The 25,866-nt window shown below is 44.8% G+C and overlaps 2 protein-coding genes across 3 annotated transcripts in view; one reads left to right on the top strand and one right to left on the bottom strand.

Moving 5' to 3' along the window:
* The window catches only part of LOC142590697 (uncharacterized), a 47,567-nt gene extending 36,960 nt beyond the window's left edge, over window positions 1–10,607 (top strand). Inside the window, exons 5-6 of one of the 2 annotated variants that reach the window (XM_075703115.1) lie at window positions 2,892–2,958; window positions 4,822–10,607. In XM_075703115.1, coding sequence (XP_075559230.1) covers window positions 2,892–2,958; window positions 4,822–5,011 — 257 coding nt within the window. In that variant the 3' untranslated portion in view covers window positions 5,012–10,607. The remainder of the gene's footprint in view (window positions 1–2,891; window positions 2,959–4,821) is intronic. The other variant, XR_012830224.1, reaches the window with a different exon arrangement.
* LOC142590696 (uncharacterized) overlaps window positions 1–25,866 on the bottom strand; it is a 512,892-nt gene that overhangs the window by 259,391 nt on the left and 227,635 nt on the right. The window lies entirely within an intron of this gene.

Consider the following 25,866-nt stretch of genomic DNA (forward strand, 5'->3'; position numbering starts at 1 on the left):
ATGCTGGACTTCATTTCCAAAATTAGTCAGGAAGACATTCGAACACCCGTCACGCAGCTGAACCAGACCTCTTGCCATACAGATTCCTTTTTCGAGTAGGAGCCCAGTGTTACTGTCTGCTATTCCTTCATAGTCGCTGAATACGGTACTTCTTACGGCAACAGCTATGCTGGACCTTGGGGGTATCGTGACGTCGTCGTCTATAATGTGAAGAGCATCAAATTGTTCTTCACACTCGAATGTCGCGATGGCATGCTTCGTTTAGAACGACACACAGGATTCCTGCAAGTTGATAATTGCACCGTTCGCCTGCAAAAAGTCCATTCCAATAATTAAATCCCTTGAACATTCTGGCAGGACAATGAAACTGGCGACGTATGTAAAGCCGCGTATTCCGATTCTAGAAGTGCACCTGTCCACCGGGTTGATAAGGTGTCCTCCGGCGGTTCGAATTTGCGGTCCTCTCCAAGGAGTCAGCACTTTTTTCAGTCTTCTGGCAAGCACTTTACTCATAACGGAATGGTCTGCGCCTGTGTCTACTAAAGCGGTAATTTCGCAGCCGTCTATAAGCACACATAAATCTGAAGCAACGTCACTTTTTCCGCAACTGCTCTCGCGTCCGTCGTTCAGCGCTGGAGGCTCTGTTCTTGCGTCGACAGCGGCCTCACCTCCACAGGTCGCCGGTATTAGTTTTCCCGACGTGGGCTTTGAGGGCGTCGGCTTGGGGAGCTTGAGGACGGACGCGGGCTCGGTGATCGATACCTCAGCGGCACTGTTGACCGAGGTTGATGTTGCTGTGAAGTCTGCGGGCTTTGGCGCGTTGACAAATACTCTTGGATCTCGAAAGGGCGTTCACCGTTTCTTGGGCAAGGAGCATTTACGGAAAACCCCCGAAGTCCCGCTCTGCGGTATTCGCACATCCTGTAGAGATCACCAGCTTCGCCGCAGTGGTAGCACAGTGGGATTCTATCAGGAGTGCGCCATATGTCAGCCTTCCGGAATCTCGTCTCCGGCGGAGACGGCAAGAACCGAGGTTCGGGCACATGAGCAGTTGCCGCGATGAAAGTACGTCCTGGAGATCCTCTGAGTACCTCGGCGTACGATACCGTCGGCCGTACCGGTGACGACGCTTGCGGCTGTGCTGGCGGGTGCTGTTCGCGGACTGCTTGTCTCACTTCTTCGCGAACCACTTCCGCTAACGAAGAGACCGCTGTTGGGCCGTTGTTCAGCTGTTGCCTCTGAAGCTCTTCTCGAACCACAGATCTTATGAGTTCTCGTAAGACCTCGACGCTGTTCCCGAACATTGCCGACATCATATCCATGGAGGCGACGTTCATATCGCGGTTGCAGAGTCTCGCACGCTGTTAAAGAGTCCTTTCCATAGTTGTCGCCTCGGAGCGGAATTCGGCGACGGTGCGTGGAGGGCTCCGAACCAAACCGGCAAAAAGCTCCTGCTTCACACCGCGCATCAGGTGCCGAAGCTTCTTGTCCTCGCTCATGCTCGGATCGGCCCGGCGGAATAAGCGGGACATATCTTCGATATACATTGCCACGCTTTCGTTGTTTCGTTGGCTTCTTGCTTGCAAAGCGGCTTCAGCTTTTTCCCGGCGGTCTGTGCTCGGATACGTGGCCAACAGCTCCCGTCGGAAGTCATCCCACGACCGGAGGACAGCTTCATAGTTTTCAAACCACATTCGCGCACAGTCTTGCAACGCGAAGTAAACATTGCGGAGCTTCCGGTTTTCGTCCCATCCATTGTAGTCAGCGACGCGCTCGAAGCCTTCCAACCAGTCCTCGGCGTCTTCGAAGGTGTCGCCGTGAAAAGGCTCCGGCGTCCGCGGCTGATCGACGACGATGTGGGTTGAGGCTGTCTGGGACGTGATTTCAGGATTGTCTGCTGCTGCTATTATAGTTTGCTCCGGCACAAGAGGAAACTCAGGCGGCTCACCACGTACGCGACGGCTCGTGCGCTGGTGGACAGGCGTGAACTCGTTGGGTCTGAGATGGCGTGATTCCGGGCTGCTTTCTCCAACTCGAATTGGGCTGGAAATCATTACCCCGCACCTCCACCAGAATTGTAACGAACAATTAAGGGAGTCCAGACACAACTATTTATTGTGGGCGAACTTGTGCCCTGGGGGTAAATAAAAAGGACTGCCGCGTTCTGAAAAGGAGATCAAGAATGCCTTCTTCTTCTATCTCGAGCGTCGCTTCACCTCTTCTTCTTGCAGACGCTGACAACGGCCATCTACGATGCAAGTGCGTGCGGCGAAAACACGTGCCATCATTTCGTCGTCTTTTCTTTCAATGCGCCGTTGTCGTCTTGAGGGGGGGGGGGGCGCACGAACCTGCGCGCGTTGTTTAAATGTTTCTGCCTTGTGTCAATATGAGTGATTTGTAAATGTGGCACCTAATGTAACTTATTTACGTATGTGCTCAGGGTAGATTACAGGCAGTGCATAATCTGCTCTTACAGTATAACTTGTGATGAGTGCAAAAAAGCCTTCCTCACATCTTCCTCTTTGTTTCTTTTGGATCTTGGTGCGCCATGTGTATTGTTACAGCTGCGTGCATGCAGCTGGGTATAGTTTGTTTGCTATCTTGCTACCTTTGCCGTAACAAAATACAGCTACCTGTGCTACATATTTTGTCAGCGTGTTTGCATTATGGCAAGTTTTGTATTAGTGGTTATTGCAATCTGTGAAATTGTCTGTGTCAGCTATTATGCTTCGTCTTGGAAAAGTATGTTTGTCAACATAAATAGACAATTAGTATAAATGTTGCTGTATTTATTTTTGTGATATTATCTGTTGGTGAAGCTTTTATACACTGTTGCATGTTGTATGACAGAATAAAATTGATGCACAAATTTTTAATGTGGTATTTTTCAGATCAATTTTCAACTGACGCTAACACGCACAAGTTGTGGGGGAAAAGTGCCAACAAGAGTACCATAAGGTAAGACAGCTGTTTTTACTGTTAGATTGGATTATCAATTGCCAACCAGTTGTTTTCAGCAAGCATAGTATAATGCATAGATTATGTAATCTAAGTTGGAATATTGTTTTTATTGCACTTGATTATCTGGGTCTCCTTTGTGCATAAGTGCAGCCTTTTTTATTTGTTATGTGTAGCTTACTTGCTTAAAATGTAAAATCGTAAGTTCTAAATAAAAACACGTCTTGAAGAACAGTGAAATGGGTTTAACCTATAAATTTTTGACATTAGAGACTTGTGCAGTGCTGAATTGAACTTCTACACGAGTTGCATAATATTTTGGGGTCTCATTATGGTTCTGAGTTGCATTGCAGTGTCATGCATATGCACCTGCATGCTACATATTGGATGTTTATTTAAGACTGTTTTGCATGGTTGGCTATTGATTCCAGTTTAATAGTAATGAGAACTGTCTTGCTTTCATGGTGATTCTGTGCTGACTAATACGTTTGAATTTTCCAGAAGACGACAAAGGGTGATGAAATGTTAACTTTTTTTGCTAACCTGCCATGTCCTTTTTGGCAAGTTTGCTATGGGTCCTTATGTGTTGTCTTTTTACAGGAATCTTGAGAATTAGCCATAGTGGTGTGTACTTACAGCAAAAGTTGGTGACACATTTTGAAAAGCGGCTCGACACTGCCATCCGAGAGTCAAACGACTTACATGGATTAGTTATTTTACTATATCTGCAAGAGTCCTGCACCACACACTAAGGGTAACTTGACACACACTGCTGGAGTCATCAGACTCATCAAGAATAGTTACCCGAATCCTTCTGCAGTGGTCATGTGACCCCTTATCTTGAGTCGTCTGACTCATGCAGAGTAGTTAACGGACTCCCTCTGCACTAGTCGTGTAACCCTTTTGAGAGGGTTAGTAGACTACTACAAGAGAGTATGCATGACTATTGGGTGTGGAGTCACGTAACCACCTTGTATCGAGCACAGATAGTCTCGGGACTCTCTTCCGAAAGGGAGTTCGGGTGTCTCCCACAAAGCGTGTCGTATACGTGGCGAGTCCAGACTCTCCGAAAAGAGTAAGCGGTACTCCTTTTTTTCTTAGTGTGTAGTAGCTGTTTCTGTAGCTACGTCACCCCAGGAAAGCTCAACAAGCGTACCAAAATTATTAATTATATTTCATTTATTATTTTGTCATTTATGCCGATATCGTTCCATCAAAGAAAAGAGCTTCATTTCTTTAGCAATCGGACAATTTAGGAGCAAAAACACACCGAAGTTCTTCAGTACGCGGCAGCAATTTTCCTGCGCGGGGCATTCTCGCAAATTTACAACAAGAATAAATGATACTAAAGCTAAAAAGAGTGCGTTCTTCTTGTGTGTAAAGCGTATACATAAATAGGAGTACCCTAGTATTGATTGAGGCTTCTCGGAGAAAGAAAACGTTTCTGTAAAATTCCTCAGTGTACAAGTTTAAAAGTTGCTAGATCTCCTATGTCAATGGACCTGCCTCTTTGAAACTTGGTGGCCACTCAAAACATAATCTGTCCAACAACTGTCTGAAAATTCCTGCTGCAGCAAAGATAGAGATTTTTTCAGCATGTCTCAAATTTTTCGTTTTCATGAAAATAAATGCTGTTTAAAAAATTAAAATAAACCACCTTTCGAATTTTTAAATTCTCTGGTATCTAGCAATGACTGCGAAAAAAATATTGAAGGCATTTTGCATTATTTTTCTTTCAGCGACAATTGCTAAATATGAGAGTTTAACCAGGATGCAGAATAAAAAACCCTTCCACTCTGTGATGAAGGACGACCAGCGAATCTGGTATGTGGTCTAAAACGAAGAAATTTTTTATATGTGCAGGTACGCCGATATAGGATATATGATTAAAGGATCAAGACAAAGACACAGCTGGCTGCCACGTTGCTGGTTCTGTTCACGTGCCCACTCGTCACGGACGTTGCGCATCGTCACTGGGAGCGGGACAGCTAAGGCGGGCCTCAGCGGCCGCCGGCACTGCCGTTGCCGATTCTGCCCGCGCCGCCGTTCTTGACGCTGCGGCTCTTCGTCGTTCGGCCCACATGACGGGCCACGCGCACCGATGGACGCGCGATCGACCTGAATGGCCTCCCCCCCTTCGGCGCGCCGATCCTCCCTGCCGTCGTCGTTTCAGAGGGGCACGATGCTTCCGTGCGGCACGCGTCCGCCCCATGAAAGCGCTCAAAACCAAAAGCCGATAAGGCGATACTGACATAACTTTGTAGACTAACACATATACGACGATACATACGTGTGTCTTTATTACCGCCTTTACACGCACACGGCTGCTATAGCGGCGCGTCTCCCAGCGGCGGTGAACGAGAGCCTTGTCCATAACAAGCGGTCATCAATAACTCGATTTGACACTTGCGAGGAGGGCAATAGGATGAACAATGGGCCATTCATCATAGATTTTGACACTTATTCTAATGAACCTACAAGAGCAGACTCTCTTTCACTCTAGATCTGAAGACGGAAATTTTTCTTTGTCGATGTCACGGTGGACGCGCACGGACGCAGAAAATTTGCAGGGGTTGCCATATACAGCTTCGCTGTAAGATATTGACTCTTTTGTTTGCAACGGCAACATAGGTGGCAGAAAGGAGAGCCAGAATGAGAGGTAGGAGCGAAAAAAGCAACATAGAAATAAACAAAATGCATATAAGTTTTTGCTTGTCCAAAGGGAGCAATAATTGCAAAAGCATTGTAGCATTGGCCTTACAATGAGAACAGGACTGTGAAAGCGGGTTTGGTACAATACTGTTTCAGTGGACATAAAATAGCATGATGATGATGATGATGATGATGATGGCTCTTTCATTTGCATAAAATAAAGATCTGTCATAAACAGGACAACATTTGGGCAGCTGAGATTAGTTACCAACATATCTCCGCAGCTCACAGGCTACCTAATTTGTTCTTTTATTTGATATACTGGTTTGTATTCGCTTGTCCGCTGAGGTCTCCTAAAGGTCAACTCAGGCAGCATGTACACAGTAACAGAATCTTTACGTCAGATAAAAGTCTTTAAATATGTAAGAAGCTGAGACAGAAACTTAGTATATTGTCAAGTGGTAATGACGTTAAAGAAAGCAGTAGCGATACTGTGAAAGACAAAACTAACGTTTATTGGGCGAACCTGTGCCCACAAAAACAGGCTACACTTAAAGCACAACGGCAGTGGCGAACACACTTGGCGATGCTCGAAAATCTGATCAGCGGGTCAAGCGCGTCGGCTTTTATAGATCAGTCGTCGAATGTTCCAGAGTAATCGCTGGGACCCGCGTGCCTTCGACAAAGGTCTACACCATTCGCGTCGCACATACATGCAGTCAGATTACACAAGGTTCGGCGACAGCATGCACCGGATAGAAGCATTGATAACATTCCAGAAATTTCCGATACATGGAGACGCGTCCTGCGCTGAGCGATAACATTTCTTAGACGGTAAAAGCGCCCACCCGTAAAAGATAAACGAGTTCACGTGTCAACGTCACATTTGTAGCGCTGGTGGTTGTGGTGGTCTTAGGAATATGTGAACCTAGCAGAGAGTGCCGTCCGTTGCTCAGCCCTAGCGCCTCTCTTAAAGCTAACATAATAAGCTGTTAGATTCGAATATCGCAAAATGTTAACAGTGCATAAAAATGATCATCCCTTGGCCGAAAGTTCGCATTCTGTTTGATAGTCTACAAAGATGCGCGGCATTTTTTATTTTTCTCAGAAACGTGAGTTTTGAGAAACGCTACCAGTTAAGCGCACTGATTAGCAAATTTCCTTAATCGCGAAGCCCCAAGTAGAGCGTTTTTCTTATGAGTGCGAGATTGGCAAGACCAGGTGAATTGCTCCAAGTCGCCAATTTTTTCACCGTCAGTGCAGAGCTAAGACGCTTGTTTATTTTTGAATGCCAAGCTGGACTATTCGCAGAGCCTGTGCTTCTAGAGAGTCCTTGAATTACTCATGGTTTGTGAGGTGACGTCCAAAGTTGTCAGAAGCAGGTCATCTTTACATGAGGGGCGATTCATTGCCACTCTTACTTTCCGGGCTCATTACAGCGTTTTAGTCGCGAGAGAACTTATTTATTTATTATTTATTTAGAGACTACTGCAGGCCAAGGAATGCCCATGCAAGAGGGGCTACAGTACAAAATACTGGAATTCAAGAAGGAGAGTGATTACACACACAAAAAAGGTACAAGTACAAGAATGTCATCGCTTGAATGCAACGACTACGAATGGAAAAGGAAAATAATTTTCTTCGTTCGCGAAATCCGGGGACGAAAAATGCTTTGTGAAATACAATTCCATTCCGATAATGTGCTTATATAAAACTGTGCTTATTTAAATTTGTTCTAGCAAACAACGGCTCTAGAGAAAAAGCATGCGTATGGCTCGTTCTCCTCGTAGAAATACGCTAAATGCAAGAAGGGAACGCAAATTTGGCCTGCCCAGGAAGAACCTTGTGAACAAATTTGATGCGAGCAAACTTTCTGCGTGCTTAAAACATTTCAATACCATTTCTTTCATTATAGAAGAGGGAGTCTATATGACAATACTATACCTTGTTTTATCGACAGCACCATTCAAGCTTCAATTTCTCAAGCTCATTCTTTGAAACCAAAGAGAAATTTCTTCAGTGCTCGACAGAGCCGCTGCTGTTGCGTTCTCCAGGGTAGCGTACCCCACCGCTGCCGAGTTGTTGCGACGCCTATTTATCGAAGCTCGACCGACGTTACTATTGGGTAGCGGGGCGTTGTCGGCGCGTTGCAGGCATCCGGTAGACCATGGCGACCAGGCAAGGACGAGATGATTTCTAGTGCGAAACTTGAAAGGTTTATTTAATGGTTGGTGAAAGAATAGAAGCAGAGAATGAAGTTAAACAAGTAAATTGCGGGGCCCTTCCAATAGGCCCACTAAAGTTGTAGGCGGGATCTTGGGCACGTTAACGTCACGTGATATGCAATAAGTTCCGCGGTCCTTGGCGACGGCACCCACTCATTCGGTGATCTTCCACGAGCCCGCCTCCGTAGGGGTAACCCGCAGGTTCGGGATAGTAGACGCTTTTTCTTTCTTCTAGGCCACGTTGGTTCATGGAAAGGGCGTCTAGTTGCGCTAGGGCGGCTGATGCGCTCTCTCATTTGGCGTCTTCACGAGCGCGCCTCCGCAGGTGGCAACCCGCATGTCCGGGATAGCAGGCGCTTATCCTTTCTTCTAGGCGACGTTGTTTCCCGAAGGTTCTCCTGTAGAGATTGACAGTTCGAGGAAATGGTTCCTCTAAAGTCTCACACACACAAAGGGGCCTGTAAGCACTGCGGGATACCAGCCAGACCGGCAACTCCTCAAGACAACCACAACTAATTAGGAATTCACCCTTCGTTTGGTGAGGCGTGGCAGTCGAGCATTAATTTTGCACGGGGTGCTACACACCAACCACTACAGCATCTCAGGAGGGGGAGCACGATCCCAGCGCGTAGGGGCCAGCAGCCACTGGGCGAGGGATCGGCGTTTCAGTAGCAGAATTACCCTCAGGGGTGACGAACCCTTGGTTTGTAGCTGGTAGATTCCTAGGAATCATTCATCGGTCCTCGTGGCACTCTTGTGTCTTTTCTGCCTGGTCCGGTCAGTGGAAACTGGACTTGCAAACAGGTCTCGCAACTTTTCGTCTCCTGTTTGGGCAAGCAACCTCCCCAGAACAGTGCCGGACCCACAATCACAAAGCAGCGAGTACAAGGCCACCCTCCTCCAAGATACAACAGGCTTCGTGCCTTATGCATTTCCTGCCAAGACATCAATGTGGCAGGGCCTACATTCAATAACTTCCTTCTGCATTCTGCCTCTTGAGACATTGCAGGCGCCGGTGTTTTCCTGATCTTTTCATTAGCTAGTGTGCTTTCCGCAATATCCCCTATAGGGCTGTCGTGTTTGGTGCTGGTTGAGAAATCCTCCGTCAAACCTGTTTCCTCCACCACTGGACATTCGTACACTGCTTTGGCCGCGAGCTACCTTGCCTTGGAACGAGTTAGGGCTTGTACTTTTCCCTCACTAAACCTTATTCTCCTGCGTCGCAGCAACTCCTCGGACTTGTTAGAAAACAAATACAGATATCATGGCGGGAGATGTGCCGAGACGGCGGCTTCAGTTTCATGTATTCCAAAAGTGATTTCAGGACGAATCTTTGCCACAGGGAGACAAACAATCGAGACCTCTAGAGCTTGCCTTATCCAAGCGCATTCTCCCGTGAACTGGCCTCCCTCCACGTACGACGGGTGCACCGCGTTCATTGTGGCTGCCGAGTCGCTGAGCACCCGACAGGGTAGCGCACCTCACCGTTGCCGACCAGTTGTTGCGTCGCCTGTTTATCGAAGCTCGACTGACGTTACTATTGGATAGCGTGTCGTGGTTGGCGACGGCAGGCATCCGATATACCATGGCGACCATGCAAGGACGAGACGACATCTACAACAAATTGGGAATTCATCTTTCGTTTCGATGGGGCATGGTGGTCGAGCATCCTTTTTGCGCCAAACGCCATCCATAAAACTGCGTAGCACATTGTAAGACTACAAAAGTAGTATAAAGCCGGCGTGGTGTAGGCTTAGAGAGCGTGAAAATTTCGCCCTAGAGCAGAGGCGCAGCCGATGGGAAGGCACACCAAGCGCACTGACCTTTGGCTCCCGTTGAGTCCTGATTGTACCCCTGATTTAAAGCAAGCAACCGCATTTCCAAAAGTAAGTCCTGGAACCATTACACATTTCCACATACCTCGGAGGACCTCGTACCTATTGTATGCCCATAGCGCTCTGTGCTTCATTATGGCTGCGTTTCTCTTCGCCTTTACTGTTATGATTTTTTCCTGTGTTACCATATATCTATTGCCTTCGTTTATCTATATACTAAGGTATTTATATTCTGTTACCCGAGGTATTTCTTGGCCCTCTATGCGTGGAGGGCAGATGCGTGGACGTGGGCGCGGCAACGCGACGCGACGCGTTCTTTTCTACTCCTAATTGTACCACGCGGCTACGCCATTTCCGTGGACGTGTTGTCGAAACAAACGCCCCAGCGCCTCCGCCGCACGTCAATTGCACCAAAAAAAGCGCCATGCGGTCTCAGCTTTACAGTTAGTTTAAGCTTAATAAAGAGAAATTCAGACATCCACCCGTTATTAGCGATTCCTATCAAGGAAACCCAACGGGTTTCTCGAAATAAAAGCCTCACAGTTGAATGAAAATTCGTCCTGGTCCGGGACTCGAACACGACACCACCACCTTTCCGGGGCAGCCGCTCTACCATCTGAGCTAACAAGGCGGCTAGCAGATGGTAGCGCGAAGTCAAATTTGTCGACAACACGACGCAAACGCAAGAGTTTGACGTAATAGTTCTGCGGAAACCCGCACGGTAGAGAGAAGTAATTAATAAAGGGAAAATCAGACATCCACCCATTCGTAGCAATTGCTAGAAAGGAAACTCAAACGGGTTCCTCGAAAGAAAGCCTCATGGCAAGTTTAAGCTTATCTTACATTTCCCAACACATTCGCGCGAACAAGTACAATGCATTGCAAAAAAAAAAAAAAACACGTAATTTAACTGAGAGACCTGTAATAAATATGTCACGTACGCACATTAAAAGTATGTTTCTCTGACAGCTTTTTCTGGTGCTCTTCAACCCGCTATTGTTCTTTCTTGTTAAGGTATTTGCTTTACTTTCTATTGTTTGATCCTGTCACGTACACGTTGTCTGTAAACATTTCTTAGAACAATGCGCGACGCTCTGTTTTATCTGTTATTTGGAGAGGTTTCCTTCACTCTTCATGTACTTACTTAAGGGTATGGGAGCAGTGTCAAGGCGCATAACCGCAGCATTTTTCCCCATCTCCTCAGAAATGTGATATGTAGGTAGTACGATATGTTCCAATATACTTAGATGACTGAAATTATTAAAACAGAAAGAAAGAAAGGAAGCTTGCTTAAAGTTGGCAGTGAGTTTAAACACGTACGAATCCTTCACCGCGTAAAAATGCACTATAGCAGAAGACGATCCGATATATGAATATGTTCCATAGCAGGTGGCAGAAATAAGGAGAGTATGTTCAGCCATGTCACGAAAAAAATAGTGAGAGGTGAAAAAATGTTTGTTTCCCAGACTGCTTTTGTATACAGCAAAGTGAGGATAACATCGTGGGGAGCACGTCTATGAACACCCTATTTTGTTTTCCCAGTTTTGCCAAACATCCAGAGACTAAATTGCGATGGTGGTTGGTGAGAATGCCGACTCGGACAATGCATACGGGTAGGAGTGCCACAGTGGCTTGGACACTGAAATTAGCGGCAGAGAAGATGAGAGAGTGTTAGAAGAGGCAGTCAGAACACCTATGAATTTCAAAGAATGGCTTCACTGGGTAGCACCAAAATGTCACTTTGTTTTACAAGAAAGCCCTTGAGACGGACTGTGGTGTTGCCTTGTGGGGTATACCAAGCTTCAAGATTTTTCACGTGCCAATGAGGGTATAAAGTAAAAAACACTGCCACACAATAATAAATAACTGCAATTAGTTGTTGCATCTAATGAATACATTGTTGTGCCAAAAAAGGAACATCAAGACTTGGGAAGGAAGAGTGTCAAGGAAGAGTGGGAATGGAGCATGTTAAGGTTTTGTAAAAAGGCATTTTTCTTTTAGAAAGCAAAACTTTGAGAAAAAAGAAAACTTCCCACGCCACACTGTTTTCTTATAAACAGTTTCACCTGTAAGGTGGTAATGCCAAGAAAACCCGAAAAGTGCAACAAAAAAAGCTAATAAGTATTGGTACGGCTTGATAATTGAAGTTTGAAGTTTAATGCCTACGTCCATGAACAGTACAATAAACTTTCGGTACTCTCCGGATCCCCACAAAACTGTGAAATGGTCCTAAGCGACTCTCACAGCATCAAAAAAGGTCAGTGGCAGTATGCCTACAAGAATACACCTTATAATGTTTTATTAAATGAGGCCTATGGATATACATAAATACGTAATCAGCCAGGCGACAAATCTTGAATGGTAACTATCAATGTGGTGTCTGTTTATACACGGTTTTAGGCTCCCACGGTAGTTTAGCGGCTATGGTGCTGCGCTGCTAAGCACGAGGTCACGGGATGAAATCTCGCTGGATTTGCATTTTGATGGGGGCGAAATGCATCAACGTCTATGTCACGTGCATTAGGGGCACGGTAAAGATCACATTGCGGTCAAAATTATTCCGCAATCCCCCATAACAGCGTGCCTTATTATGAAAACATGGTTTTGCAAAGTAAAACCTCACAATGGAATTCAAAATATTAGAAAAATTAAACAAGCTGCAAATAATTCTGTGTTGAATTAAGAATTTTTAAAAATGAATGAGGAGTAGCAGTAATTTTTGTAATATTAGTAGGGATGTTCCAAGTTGTAACTCTGGTGAATTATGTAGTTTGGCGACCGAAAGTGTGTTCATTATCAGTAGAAAAATGGGATGATGTGATGCACATTTGTTACTGCGACGTGACTGTGAAAGTGACCGTGTTATCAAGTTTAGATTATAATTAAACATTTTCTATATGTTCGAGGGAACGTATAACAAGATAATTGTCAAAATTTATTAACCTGAAGTATCTAAAGGAATATTCACGTCTCCTATCAATATTATCCCGTGATATTACGCAAAGAGCTCATTTCTGAAGCGTTAGCACTAACTTGAGATGAGTCTTGTATGCGAAGCTCCATATCTGTAAATTCTCGATCTTAGCAGCCGCTTGTATGGAATTTGCTAGAGTTCAAGATTGGGTCAGCGGCGTACGACACGGCTGTTTACTGGACCGTTTACTGTTTCTTGTAGGTATTTATGATATTCCTGACAGTATTGTTATTTCATCAGTTAAGCTTTTTGCAACACAATCGCAAGTGGAAATCACAATAATTCACGCAACACAGAAGAAGAGAAACACAGAGTGATCACCAGGAGTGAACAAGAAGTCCATGTGCAAGCCGATACGTTTAAGAATTTTCAGACAACCACATTTTGGTCGGCGTTCTGTTATTGGCCAAATTGTGCCGTTACTTCCCGACCAGAAGAGATATCGTCAAACTCTTGATTTCACAGAATGATCTGTCTGTCTGTTCGACATTTGTGTTACGTGAATGAAGGTGCTTTCCACTAGCAAATACGCTTATCTCACATATCAAAGGCCGTGACAGGACATGGGACAGGCAGCACCTGGCAGAGCAACACTATGAATAAAACATTGCGCTAAATATCACATTTAGTCAGCCAATACGCTTCCTCGTGCACTGCACGACAGAGAGTCGAACGCATCCGCGTTCAGGCATTGCTGCCAGCAGCTAAATCGCCACGGAAGTCCCGTTCATATAAACTGTAGCACCGAAACTCGGCCCAAAGGTCTTTCTTCCTGCAGAAAGTGGAGCCTGGCCGCGCAAGAATTCGAGCCTGCTGCCACACGCCCCTACCACGTACCCTTGCGACGGCTACCCTGGCCGCGGGCTTGTGTGCTACCTGGGCTTGAACCAGGCTGCTGTTACTGTTTCCTGCTCGTCCTCCCCCTTGGGCATACTCGTGCCAGGTGCCCAGTTTTCCCGCGCGTGAAGCGTTGTGCTTGAAAGAACTGGCACTGTGAGGGGAGTGGGCAGCACCACAGCAACAGCAGGTACTGCGCTTTGTCGCCAACTTGTTGACCGCCGCATCCGCCGACGGTGACCCATTCGCACGGGCAATCTCGCCGGCGTCCTTGGCGGCAGCTTCCACTGCCAGCGCTGCCTTCACGGCGTCATCCAGCGACAGGTCGGAAAGCTGCAGATGTCGCGTCTGCATGGCGGGGTTGTTGATGCCGTAGACGAAACAGTCCCGGAGTAGCCCGGCCAGCTGGTCCCCGAAAACGCAGGAACTCGCTGACCCTCTTAGCGAAGCAACAAACTGCCTGAGGGTCTCTCCTTCCCGGCGACTCCGGTTGTTGAAGCGGAAACGTTTCATCTTGGGGACAGTTCTGGGTTGAAATGCGAGCCCAGTGAGCCGAGCAGCTCACCCAGCGTCTTAAGATGCAGCGTGGCTGGCTTGAGAAGGTCGAGCAGGAGACTGAAGACGCGGGTCCCGCAGCTGGCCAGGAATATGTCCCGCTGCTTAGCCTCGGATGTGTCATTTGCCCAGAAGAACACGTGGAATCGATCTTCGTAAACTGGCCAGGCGGACCCATCTCCCTCGAACGGCTCCAGCATTCCGATACAGCAGTATGGCCGCAGCAACAGGGGGCGGTCTTTTGCCGCTCTCGGTGGCGGGGGACGATCCGAGGGTACTCGTCGCCAGGGTCACGATCCGCCCGGGTTCGTGAACGAGCGAGGGTTCGAGACACGCTCCGTTAGACAGACGCTCCGCAGCGTGGTGGTGATGAACGATGACTGACTGCCGAGCAGCAGTGCTCGTCGGTGTTTATTGGCTGCGGTGACCAATGTTACCTACCGAGCACGGCAGGCCACAGAGCCTGGCGGGTAAAACAAAGATTATGCCCGAGGGGGCGTCACATGCTTGTTACAGTCAGCGGTTCAACAACACGACTCATACAGTTATTTCATATAAATGACGCTATCTTTCCGCTTAACCAGTCTCGCACAGTCTTAAAGAAAGCATTTGTTTCATTCTTCAATGCATCTGCTCATGCATTGTTACCGCGCTTACCTCACTATAACTTTCCCCCAATGGACCCAATTGCTGCAGATTGAATTGCCGTTACCAAGCTCATTGATATTATAAGACCTCCCCTTCCGCTGGCGCTGACCTACTCAACTCGAAGATTTTGAAAATAACTGCACTGTACTCAGAAATCATTTTCTTCGATATTTTTGAACAATCCTTACGGTGTTCCACATTACCCTGCGACTGGAAGGTCGTGAAAGTAGTCCCTATGTTCAAATCAGGTGTTGCTCATTCAGCACATAACTTTTGTCAGACCTCACAGACAAGCATACAATGTAAAATCATGGGACACATCATGCCCTCACAGTTAAATGAATTTTTGAACAACGATTATTTCTATATTAACTCTCAGTAATGATTTAGGAAAAATGCTCTCATGTTAGATTTAACTACTAACGTTTACTAATGATTCATCTATAGCTACTGAACTCGTCTTCGATATAGACTGCATTTTTGTCGAGCTCGTAAAGACATTTCACTCAGTACCACATGACTTACTACTTTTCAAGCTTAATAAACTTAATATTGACAATGTCGTATTTCCCCGGATTAAATACTTCCTCTTAAACCAAACCCGATATGTAAATGCTAACGGTTATTCTTCTACTCTTTCTTCTGTTAGGTCCGGCGCACGACACGGTTGTTTACTGGACCGTTTACTGTTTCTTGTATATATTTATGATATTCCTGATAGTATTGTTCTTTCATCAGTTAAGCTTTTTGCAGACGATCCCGTAATCTACCACGAAATAACAAGCTGATCCTATTAACTAAGGGTCCCAAAAGATTTAGATCATTTATCCCTACGTTGTGAAAAACAGTTTGTGCAGTTAAACGTTAATAAATCTAAAACCATGAGAATAACCCGCTACCTTCCCAGCACAAGCTACACCTATTATCTTACAGGAGTCCTCTTCAATTGCGATAACTCCTACAAATACCTTCACATTACTATTACTAACCACCTATCCTGGAACATGCACGTTCATTACGGTACCTGCTAATGTAGGCTACCCATGTCGTAACTTTCCCAAAGTGCCATCTTCCTTAAAACGTTTTTCTGTATAAAGCTATAACCCGTCCAAAACTAGAATATTATCTTGCATCTCGGACTCAAGTCAGTCGTCCATACTAATCGCTACCCTCGAATCTGCTCAGAATCACGCAGCCCGGTTCGTACTGTCACATTATTCCCCCTACACTTCTGTATCCATAGTGAAGAACACACTGAACTTGCGCGATCTGTCTTTACATCGTAACTGTCTTCTTCTCTTTCTAGTTTACAAATATTATCATCAAAATGAAGCGTTAAAAAGTTATCTTTTTCTTCAAGCGACGTTCGTTTCATCAAGTGCGGACCACAAGTTAAAGTTTGGTGTACCATTTTGCCGAACTAACTCATTATATAATAGTTCTTTCATCGTCAAAACCAGCGCAGAATGGAACCCACTTCCAGCCTCCGTCGCTGGCTTTATTGACGAGCACTTCAGAAGTGCCATTCAAGATTACTTACTTTGTTAACTCGTATTTTCATAAATTGTATTACTGCACACTTGAATATGTATAAACCACACTTTTTTATAATACCCTCGGGCTCTAAAACCATTTTTTGTAATAAATGAATGAATAAATAAATAAATAATAAATAAATAAACTGCTACCCAAGGCGTCTTCACTAAAGCACGTTCCCGGGCATCTATGCGCCGACGTTCCCTAGCGAAATTACAAATACTCGGAGAATTACGCGAGCGGCAGGTCTTCTGGGACCATTTCGAGGTCACGGCTCAGAACAAGCGCGAGCTGTGCGGCATAGAGAAGTTTTCGTATTTAAAAGCATACGTAACCGGAATAGCGAAGCGTGCTATCAAATGTGTGTGCCTGGCGAAAGCCAACTACACGGTAGCGGTGAAAATCCCCAGGGAAAGGTTCCGTCGCCCTACCGCGCTCGTTGGCGACCACATTGACAGTTTGCTTGCCATCGCGGGCCATTGATCAGCCTTCTCAGGTATTTTTTTTTATTTTTATTTAATAATGGCTGCGGACACGTGGTCCCAGCGGGGAGGGCGACATATGGCACAAACAACGAAAATCAGATTGACAAATCAAGCACAACGATGAAATTACAAGATTAGGAAGTTGATTCAATTATGCAATTCCATTCGATTACAGTTCCAGGAAAAAAAAGAAAACATATGTGATTGTTCTAGCAAAGTAAGGGGTTAATGCATCATGTCTACGGTGGCGTGGAGTTCCGGTCGATAACTGCGATAAATGTTCAGATGGGTCGAGAGATAAACTGTTGGTGTGAAGCAGTGTAAGGAATTAAAGCCTCTGTTTCTTTCTTCTAGGTTGGCATAATCGGCGTCTCGCGTCATTTTGGCTGCAGCGATGGAGCGCAGCGTGCACGAAAGCTTGAACGGTTCTCTGTTTTACAGATACTGCTACAGACCACTTGGCTGGGCGTCGTGGGCTGTGTTCTTGCTGCTCTGGAGGATTATCGTGGATGTTTCTACCTTTCAAGGACATTCCCGCCTTTCATCAACAGGGAAACCTCATGTTTGATCTGATCCCCTCGAGACTACCTGGCTGCCTGTGCTGTCACCTCTCCTGAAAATAAGTTAAACACGAGCATATAAAACGGCCAGCTCAGCGGGAGGCGGCTCGCGTCATTTTGGCTGCAGCGGTGGAGCGCATCGTGCACGAAAGCTTGAACGGTCCTCTGTTATACAAGTTGGTCTATCTCTCTAATTTTAACCTTCCTATTTTTGCGCTGCACTGCTGCTTCTGGCAAACTGCTTGTCTGCGTACGCTGCCAAACTGATTATCTGCGTCGATCCTTCATGCATTTTAGCCAGTGTAGCCCTACCATTTCTCTCGTGTGCTGGTGATTGTGGTTATACGTAAAAGCTGCCTACAATGTCCCGATGTTGCAGGTGTCGTTTAGTTATCGGCCAGCATGACTCAGCTCTGACGTGTTCCGACTGCGGATTTCGTTTTCATATTGGACAGTGTTCGGGCGTGAATGATGCCAAACAAGGAGCCTTCAAGAAAAATTGGAAGTGTGAGACATGTCAAGGGAAAGAAGGCAAAGCTGTTGTGCCTGTACAGGGTCAGGTAAAAGATTCAGAAATCATGGTGTAGCTGGCAGAATTGGATAAGAAGCTCACTTTGATTTTGGACTTGCCAAGTAAGTGGCATTGAGCAATCTATCCAAATGGCTATCAGAACATTTTGATAAAATTAAGAGACGTCTGGAGTGTCACGAAAAAGGCATCAACAATGTAAAGCGTAGGGTGGAAAACATGGAAAGGGCTCGAGCCCCTGAGGACCTTAGTAAGCTTCGGATGGCGTTGACGCCCTTGATTGGCACAGCAGGCGCCTGAACCTAGAATTTCATGAAGTTCCTGAGACTGAAGGCGAGAACTTCTTATGTAAGGTGAACGAAATAGCACAGCAACTTAACACCGAATGTTTGGCGGAGTAGGACGTTGTGGCTATACAGAGGCTGCCAGCTAGGTCGGACAGGACCTGCGGCATTATTGTGCGCTTCGCGCGTCAGGAGCTGCGAAATGCCTGGCTTCCTGAGAAACGATCACTCAGAGATAGTTCGATGAAAGTTTTCATTGCCGAGAACAACCACTCGATCCATAAAACTCCTGGCTGCCGCTAAGGAATGGGCAAAACATTCCGGGTATAAGTATGCACGGCACGCGAATAAGCATGTACTCGTATGCCAAAAACATGGTGCCCAGTCTGTAGTCATTAAGCACGAGGACGAGCTCTCGACTCTTACTTAGTATTCCTTGGTAATGTGCCTTGCTGTTAATTTTTTTTGAGCACCATGAATCACGTAGGGTCGCTTCTTAAACAAGAATCGTTTGCCCTCATAGAAGCTGAACAAAAGGGAATTAGTTGCGTTCATATTAACGCTGAAACCGTTTCTAGCAAAATAAAAGAACTGGAAATCAATTTTGTAGGGATAGATAAGCTGGGTGACGTTCTTATGATAAGCGATACCTGGTATACGAGTGATAGTCCCATTTTGCAGCTTCTGTACAGGAAAAAATTTTACCTTAAATCAAAAGTTCAGAGTTGGCAGACCAGCTCTGGGCCGTCCGGCAAGCCAAAGATGACGCCCGAGTCCAAGGAGTTGGAGCCGCCACCTGGGGCCACCACAACGAAACTGCCGGCCATTCATTAATAACGTTTCTTCTCTCTCTCTTAATAAGTTAACAAGACGCGGGGGAGGTGTGTCCCTATTATTCTCTGACCATACACCTTGTGATATACTTCCTAATTTTTCGCGTACAACGAGCGATTACGAAGTGCTATCTGTTCATTCAGAGAAAGACATCTTCGGTGTATGCTACCACCCTCCTGAGGGTGTTCTTGCCCATTTTCTTGAATTTTTCGATGATATGGTATCATTTCCTAATGAAAACCGCCTAAACGTAATTATTGGGGGAGATTTCAATGTAAATGTTGGCGTGGATACAGTACGCCGGTCTAATTTTGAGATGGCATTCATTGAAAATATTTGTATAAATACAATTCACTCCAGCAATGGAATAAAAGGAAATACGGAAACGAAGCCTAATTTGTTTATAACGAATTGCTCTCCTCAGTGTATCATAAGTGCTGTTTTGAGTAGTGCTATAAGTGGCCCTATTCCTATTTGCATGTTTGTCAAAACTAGAATAGCTAGCACCTCGCACAGAGATACAAACGGAACTTTCATGAAAGTAACCGAGAATACCTTAACATCTCTTCAAACAGAGCTGAAGTAAATTAACTGGGATGATGTCTTACAGGAACATGATGCTGAATCAGCTAGCTAACAATATTTTTCTTAGGTGGATTGTTGCCGTGTAAAAAAAAAAACTTTTTGTTTACAAACTTAACAGAAAAGAAAAATGTCTCAGAAAGCCATGGTTAACGAATGCTCTTTGTAAAAAGATGAAGAAGCGTGATAAACTATATGCCAAATTTGTCAAAACTCGAGAGCCTCTGGATGAAAAACATTTACGATGTTTCGTAACAAATTAACCAAAGAGCTACGGAAAGCACGTGATGCATATATTCTGCAGATGTTTTCGTCTTGTAAGAGCGAGTAAAAAAAACTATGGAATAGACTAAATGCTGTTATGAATAGAAATCAGAAGAGTGGTCCAAATTAACAAATTATTTTAAACGGTAGGTTGTTGGTAAAGGAGTATTTGGTGAACGCCTTCAATGATTATTTTGCACACAGAGACGTTGAGCTCAATAATCCCATGCCGCATTATTGGCACAATACTCCAAACGCCAACACAATATTTTTTCAGCCAGTCATACCTTCGGATGTGTGTTCTGTATACCTAACACTCAAAACATCTCGCAGCTGTGATTCTGATGGTCTACAGATTCAACCGATAAAATTTGTCATATACAATATAGCCGTTATTTTGACACATATTTATAATTTTTGCATTTATACAGCTGAATTCCAGAAAATATGAAGGTTGTTAAGGTAGTAGTATTATTTAAAAAGGGCGAGAAATCAGATATTAAAAATTATCACCCGATCTCGATCCTCTCTGTTTCTTCAAAGGTCTTGAAAAAATTATTTTAAGTTTTAAGTTGTCTTCCTTTTGTGAAAAATACAAGATAAATTCTAATGCTCAATATTGACACGTGTACTTATCTTTATCGGGCAACCACGTTTCGCCGCCTAACAAATGTAATCGCGTACTGTGGGACGCGCCTGCAAGTATCCGAAGTTTCTGGAAAGTTATCGATGCTTCTATCCGCTTGTCTGTTGTCGCCGAACCTTATGTTATCTGATTTCATCACCTGACGCGAATGATGTAGAACTTTGTGGAAGGCACGCGGGTCCGAACGATTAGTCTGGAACATTCGACGACTGCTCTATAAAAGCCGATGCGCTTGTCGCGCTGATCAGATTTCCGACAATCGCCGACCGTGTTCGCCGCTATCGTTGTAGTATAAGTGTAGCCTGTTTTTGTGGGCACCGGTTCAACCAATACAAGCTAGTTTTGTATTCCACCGTATTGCTGCTTTCTGGTTTTCGTAAAAACAGGTCGACTGAATTAGCTCTTCTCGATCAACAGAAATTTATATTGCAGAACTTCGAACATAACCTATTAACAATTGGCATATTTGTCGACTTTGCACAGGCGTTGGACCATAATATACACAACATTTATTCGACAAACTAGAGAACTATAGGATTAGAGGTATTGCACTTCAGTAAATAAAATCTTATCTTAATAACAGACGCCAGTTTGTTTCTGTAGGCCACAATACATAGGTAACCACAGAAATATCTTGTGGCGTCCCATAGGGTAGCATTTTGGGCCCGTTGCTCTTTAACTTATATGCGAACCATATTACTTCCATCTACGAAAAGGCGAAATTTATAATTTACACAGATGACATAAGTGTCTTCTTCTTGTCCGGTGCTTGCACCAATTTAATTACTATGGCAAATGATTTCTTGTGAAGCCTATCGTATTGGTCCAAAGAGAACTGTCTAAAAGTAAATACGGCGAAAACAAAGTTCGGAATTTTAATACCAAAGACATGAGTCTTCCTTCAGATCTAACATCTAAAGATCCACAAATATAGAACTTGCTCTTCCTGCAAAGGTGTTAGGGGTACAGTTCACAAGTACTATGCAATGGGACGACCATGTAAGCTTTGTACTCCAAAAACTTAGCCGCATAACAGGTGTTTTAAATCGCTACGGATATACTTTACCCGTCTCTGTAAAATTATTAATTTATGATGCCTCATGTGTGCCTCACATGCATTGTGGGCATCTTGTATGGGGCACCACAGCTGAGTGTACCTTGAGTAAATTGTTTCGTATGCAGAAGAAAATAATACCTGTCATCGCTAATGCACCGTTTTTCGCCCATACTGAAAACCTCTTTGAGAAATACAACATTGCTACAGCCCATAAAATCTATAACTGCAGACGATTACGCGCGTATTACTTTAGTACCAAATGTAACAATGTTTTACTTGAAGAACTTGCAAAACTATGCGTCAATTCATACCGTTATTGAACTCGCACACCTGAAGTATGGAAGGTTCCGCGCTCTAGAACTAGCTATGGTTGTCAAATGTTGTGTAACAGCCTTCCAAGATTACTGAATTGATATGATAGAGCAGGCTACAATGTACATGATTTATCGCTGTCAGAAGTTAAAACTCAATTGCTTTCACTTCTTCAGAGCGCGTTTGTGTTATAATGTGTTATGTACTTCTTTTTTGTCGACGTCACCAAGTGTATATATTTTCATTATTTCGATCCCGCAGTGTGTTTTGCATTCTTATTACTTGTGGAAACATTTCACTGCTTTTCAAGTATTGTATAACTGCAATGTTTTATGGTCATTATATAAATGCAATTTATATGGTGCTGGATGTGTTACCCCGTGCAGCCATATGGTACCTAAGGGGGTGAAGTTACCTCAAGCCGCGTCTGTGCGGCTGTTTTCCCTCATCGACTTCCATTTACCACTCCTCTGTACAGGTGTGTGTAAATGGAAACCAATAAATCGAATAAATGAAACAAATCAAAGTTTGAGTGGTTCAAGGCTATTAATTTCCATAAATTCGGTGGGGGAATCACATCTGGAAAGCTTGTTAAATATAAATGTGACCGCTCTTCTCTAAATTCTCTCAACACTACTGGTATTCGTTTTTGTGCATGGATCCCAAACTATGCAAGCATATTCCATCTTAGGTCTAATTAGGGAGATGTAGCATAACAGTTTAAGATTAGATGGGGCATTTTTAAGTTTGTGTCTTGACAGGCATAGTTTTCTGAAGGCTGAAGCGCAAGTGTTAGTTGTGTGATCAGATTGTTAAGGGTCACTTGCAGGTAGTGAATCCTAGGGTCACTCATAGCTAGTGACTTCATGAATAGGTGATGGACCTAACTTATATGCAAAAAGCAGGGGTGATTTCTTATGTGTCATTCGCAGTAGTACGCTTTTATCTGTGTTTGGTGTCATTCCCCAGCACCTGCACCATGCAAGTATGTTATTTAGCCTACAATATAAACTAGTTTGATCATAGAGAGAAACAATATTTTTAAAGAGCACCATTTATCCGCAAATAATCGAATCTGTAGAGCACCTTCAACCGTGTTAACCATATTATTAACTTATAGAACAAAAAGAAGAGGACAGAGTGCACTGCCCTAGGGAACATACAATGTGACCGAAAGGCAGCCCAATTTTTCACCATTTATCTCAACGAATTGTTTCCGGTTAGACAAATAAGCAGAAACTCAAGAGATAAACATCTGACGAATTCCTGCATATCATAAGGGACCGTATCCAACGCTTTACGGAAGTCATGGAAAATTATGTCTATTTGCCCGTTCCTCTGAAGGATTGATGCAAAGGAATGAACTGCAGTGACAAGCTGTGTGGCAGTCGAATACCCTCTTTTGAACCCGTGATGAAAGTTAGATATAATTGAATGCTTTTCTAGATATTTGGTTATGCTTTTTGTTATAATATGATCGATGAGTTTGCAGCACGATGACGTTAAAAAAATAGGACGGTAATTTTCTACAAGTAGATGGTCTCCGTTTTTATGAATGGGTGCTAATCGGCCTGTCCTCCAATCACTCGGTAACCCAGACGACAATAGTGAATCATGGAATATTATAACAAGAAACTTTGATAAGGTTACAGCATATCCACGGAAAAATAAATTAGCGATATTATCAGCCCCACATGAACAATGCAGTTTTAGGATCAGCACCATAGAGAGTAAACCAGCATACGATATAGAATTCACATCAAACGGATGGTACACTGGGCAGTTACGTAAAGAATCGCTGGGATTCGAGAAGACAGTGTGAAAAACGATATTTAAATGATGAGCAAGTTCAACCTTCTCCGCAACCATCTGTCCTTTATTGTCATTCGGAATATTGGTTTCTTCTTCGCGGCAATGTAATTCCAAAATTTACTTGGATCGTTTGTAATATAGTAGGCAGAGACGAGTTAAAATAATAATCTTTTGATCTATGCACGGCAAGTGCAAGCTTGTCTTGTGCTTCAGCTATTAGGTTTGGCTGCATACGGGCCTTTTTTAATCTCTTATTTTACGTTTCATATTGTCACGATTCACAAGCAGCAGGAACTGATAAAAAGGGTAGGACATTTTTATTCAGGCCAATTGAAAAACAATCGCGCAGGGACCTCTTCTTTTTTTTGAGAATGCGCGAAGTCTTCGTCTTCCTCTACGTGCCGCGTACTGGATGTGGCATTTGGCTCCCTCCAGAGAGAGGGCGTCGTCCCGATGTCCACCCACAGGAAGGAAGATGTGTCAGACGAGGTGTGGTCACTTTATTCAGTACAATAGGGCTTCATGTGCACAATGTGCACGACTTCTGGTGGACGTTGGCACGCCCTAGAGGAACCAGGACTGTCAGTGATTTCATAGTTCAGGTCGCGGAGGCACCGTAATTTTTTTTTTTTTTTTGCGATAAGGCTTGCCCTTAAGGCATAATTCTTGGACTGTATATGTGTATTATATGTGTGCTGTGAGGCCTGTGTTGTGTATGAATTGGAGCATTGTTTTGTAGAATCTGTTGTCATGTATCCAGCGGTCATAGCTGGTTGTCACACTGTAGCGGAGGCCGGCTTCCAGTAGGAGACGCGAGCGTTCCGATTGTAAACGCGTACATGTCCATATTAGGTTGTATGCATCTGATTCCACAACAGGAACGGAGCAGTATGGACACGTAGCACCCAGTGGTAAATGCGACAAGTTCCACCTTGAGACAACAGCCGGTGTAAGGGCCACCCCGGCCCGAAGCCTCCTAAGCACAACTTCCTCCGCCCTAGTAAGGTGAAGGGGGAGGGAGCAGACACACGGTGGGATAAGAGCGCGTGTGTCCTGCCGGAGAACATTTTTACGGGCTCGCAGCGAGTTACGGGGTTGGGGTGGGAGGGGAATAGGTGGAGGATCAGGATTAGGAAGGCAGTGTGCCTGCTGGTCAGCAGCAATGTTGTGAGGGTTCGCTGAATGGCCTTGAATCCAGTGTACCTTGACGCAAGTAGATGTCTTACAATTCATAGTGTGTATTGTCTCGCAGATTTCCATCGCCTTATCAACCTTCTTGAGTTCCTGGATAGCCGCTAAAGAATCAGTGAAGATATCTAGTTGCTTGATGGTAGGCAGCTTAGATGTCGCATCTTGCACAGCGTCGTGGATGGCTTGAAGTTCCATACTAGAGCGCTGGCTTCTGTAGATAAATAGCGCTGGTGGCCGCTGATGGAATTATGCGTAGTACTCAGGAATGATGTCCTTCCGCCGTCTGGGAGAATGGCAGCATCCGTATAGACTTGGCAGGTGTTAACGCATGATGCATCGACGATGTTGTGTTCGTCAATAATACCTGTTGTATCGCGGCGACGTAACCTCGTTGGCTTATTAGTTGTGATGCTGGTGAATTCCCAGGGAGGCATTGAATAGGGCTGATTGTCAATCCGAGAGCCGCGTTGAAAATGAGCATGCAACGCAGCGACAGCCGGAATAAGTTGCTTTTTTATTTCACGTGCTTTTTCACGTTGCAAAATGAGCTCTGCAATTGTGTTGAGCTGGGCATGTTCCTGTAAGGTTGGTATCGGAGTGATGCGGGGCAGTGCTGTGATTGTGCGCATAGCATCACGATTAATCGTCTCCAACTGTGCCAGCTGTGCCAAAGTCAGCCGTTGAAATTGAGCTTGATATAATATCCGTGGCTGCAAGACTGCACGCACCAACCGTCGAGCTACGTCAGTACGAGCTCCAGCTGCTTTTGCTGCAATGCGACGAATAAGGTGAAGTGTTTTTGACGAACTCTGTCTGGTTTTACGGAGCCAGTGTGCACCACTGCCGGATTGGTGAATATCGAGACCCAGTATGCGGACCTCAGAAGCCTCAGGGATTGTCACTGCGCCGAGTCTAAATGTAAAGGGGTGCTGCGTGATTCTTGTGCGTCCTTTCTTGTTGGCCACCACAACATAGCTTGATTTTTGGGCGGAAATGTCCAATCCTGCTTTCCGAGCGTAGTTGTTCAGCACATCAAGGGCTTCTTGAAGCTGTTGAGCTTGTCTAGAGATATCTTTATGCACGGACCACA

Source organism: Dermacentor variabilis, chromosome 8, assembly GCF_050947875.1.
Source record: "Dermacentor variabilis isolate Ectoservices chromosome 8, ASM5094787v1, whole genome shotgun sequence".
NCBI lineage: Eukaryota > Metazoa > Arthropoda > Arachnida > Ixodida > Ixodidae > Dermacentor > Dermacentor variabilis.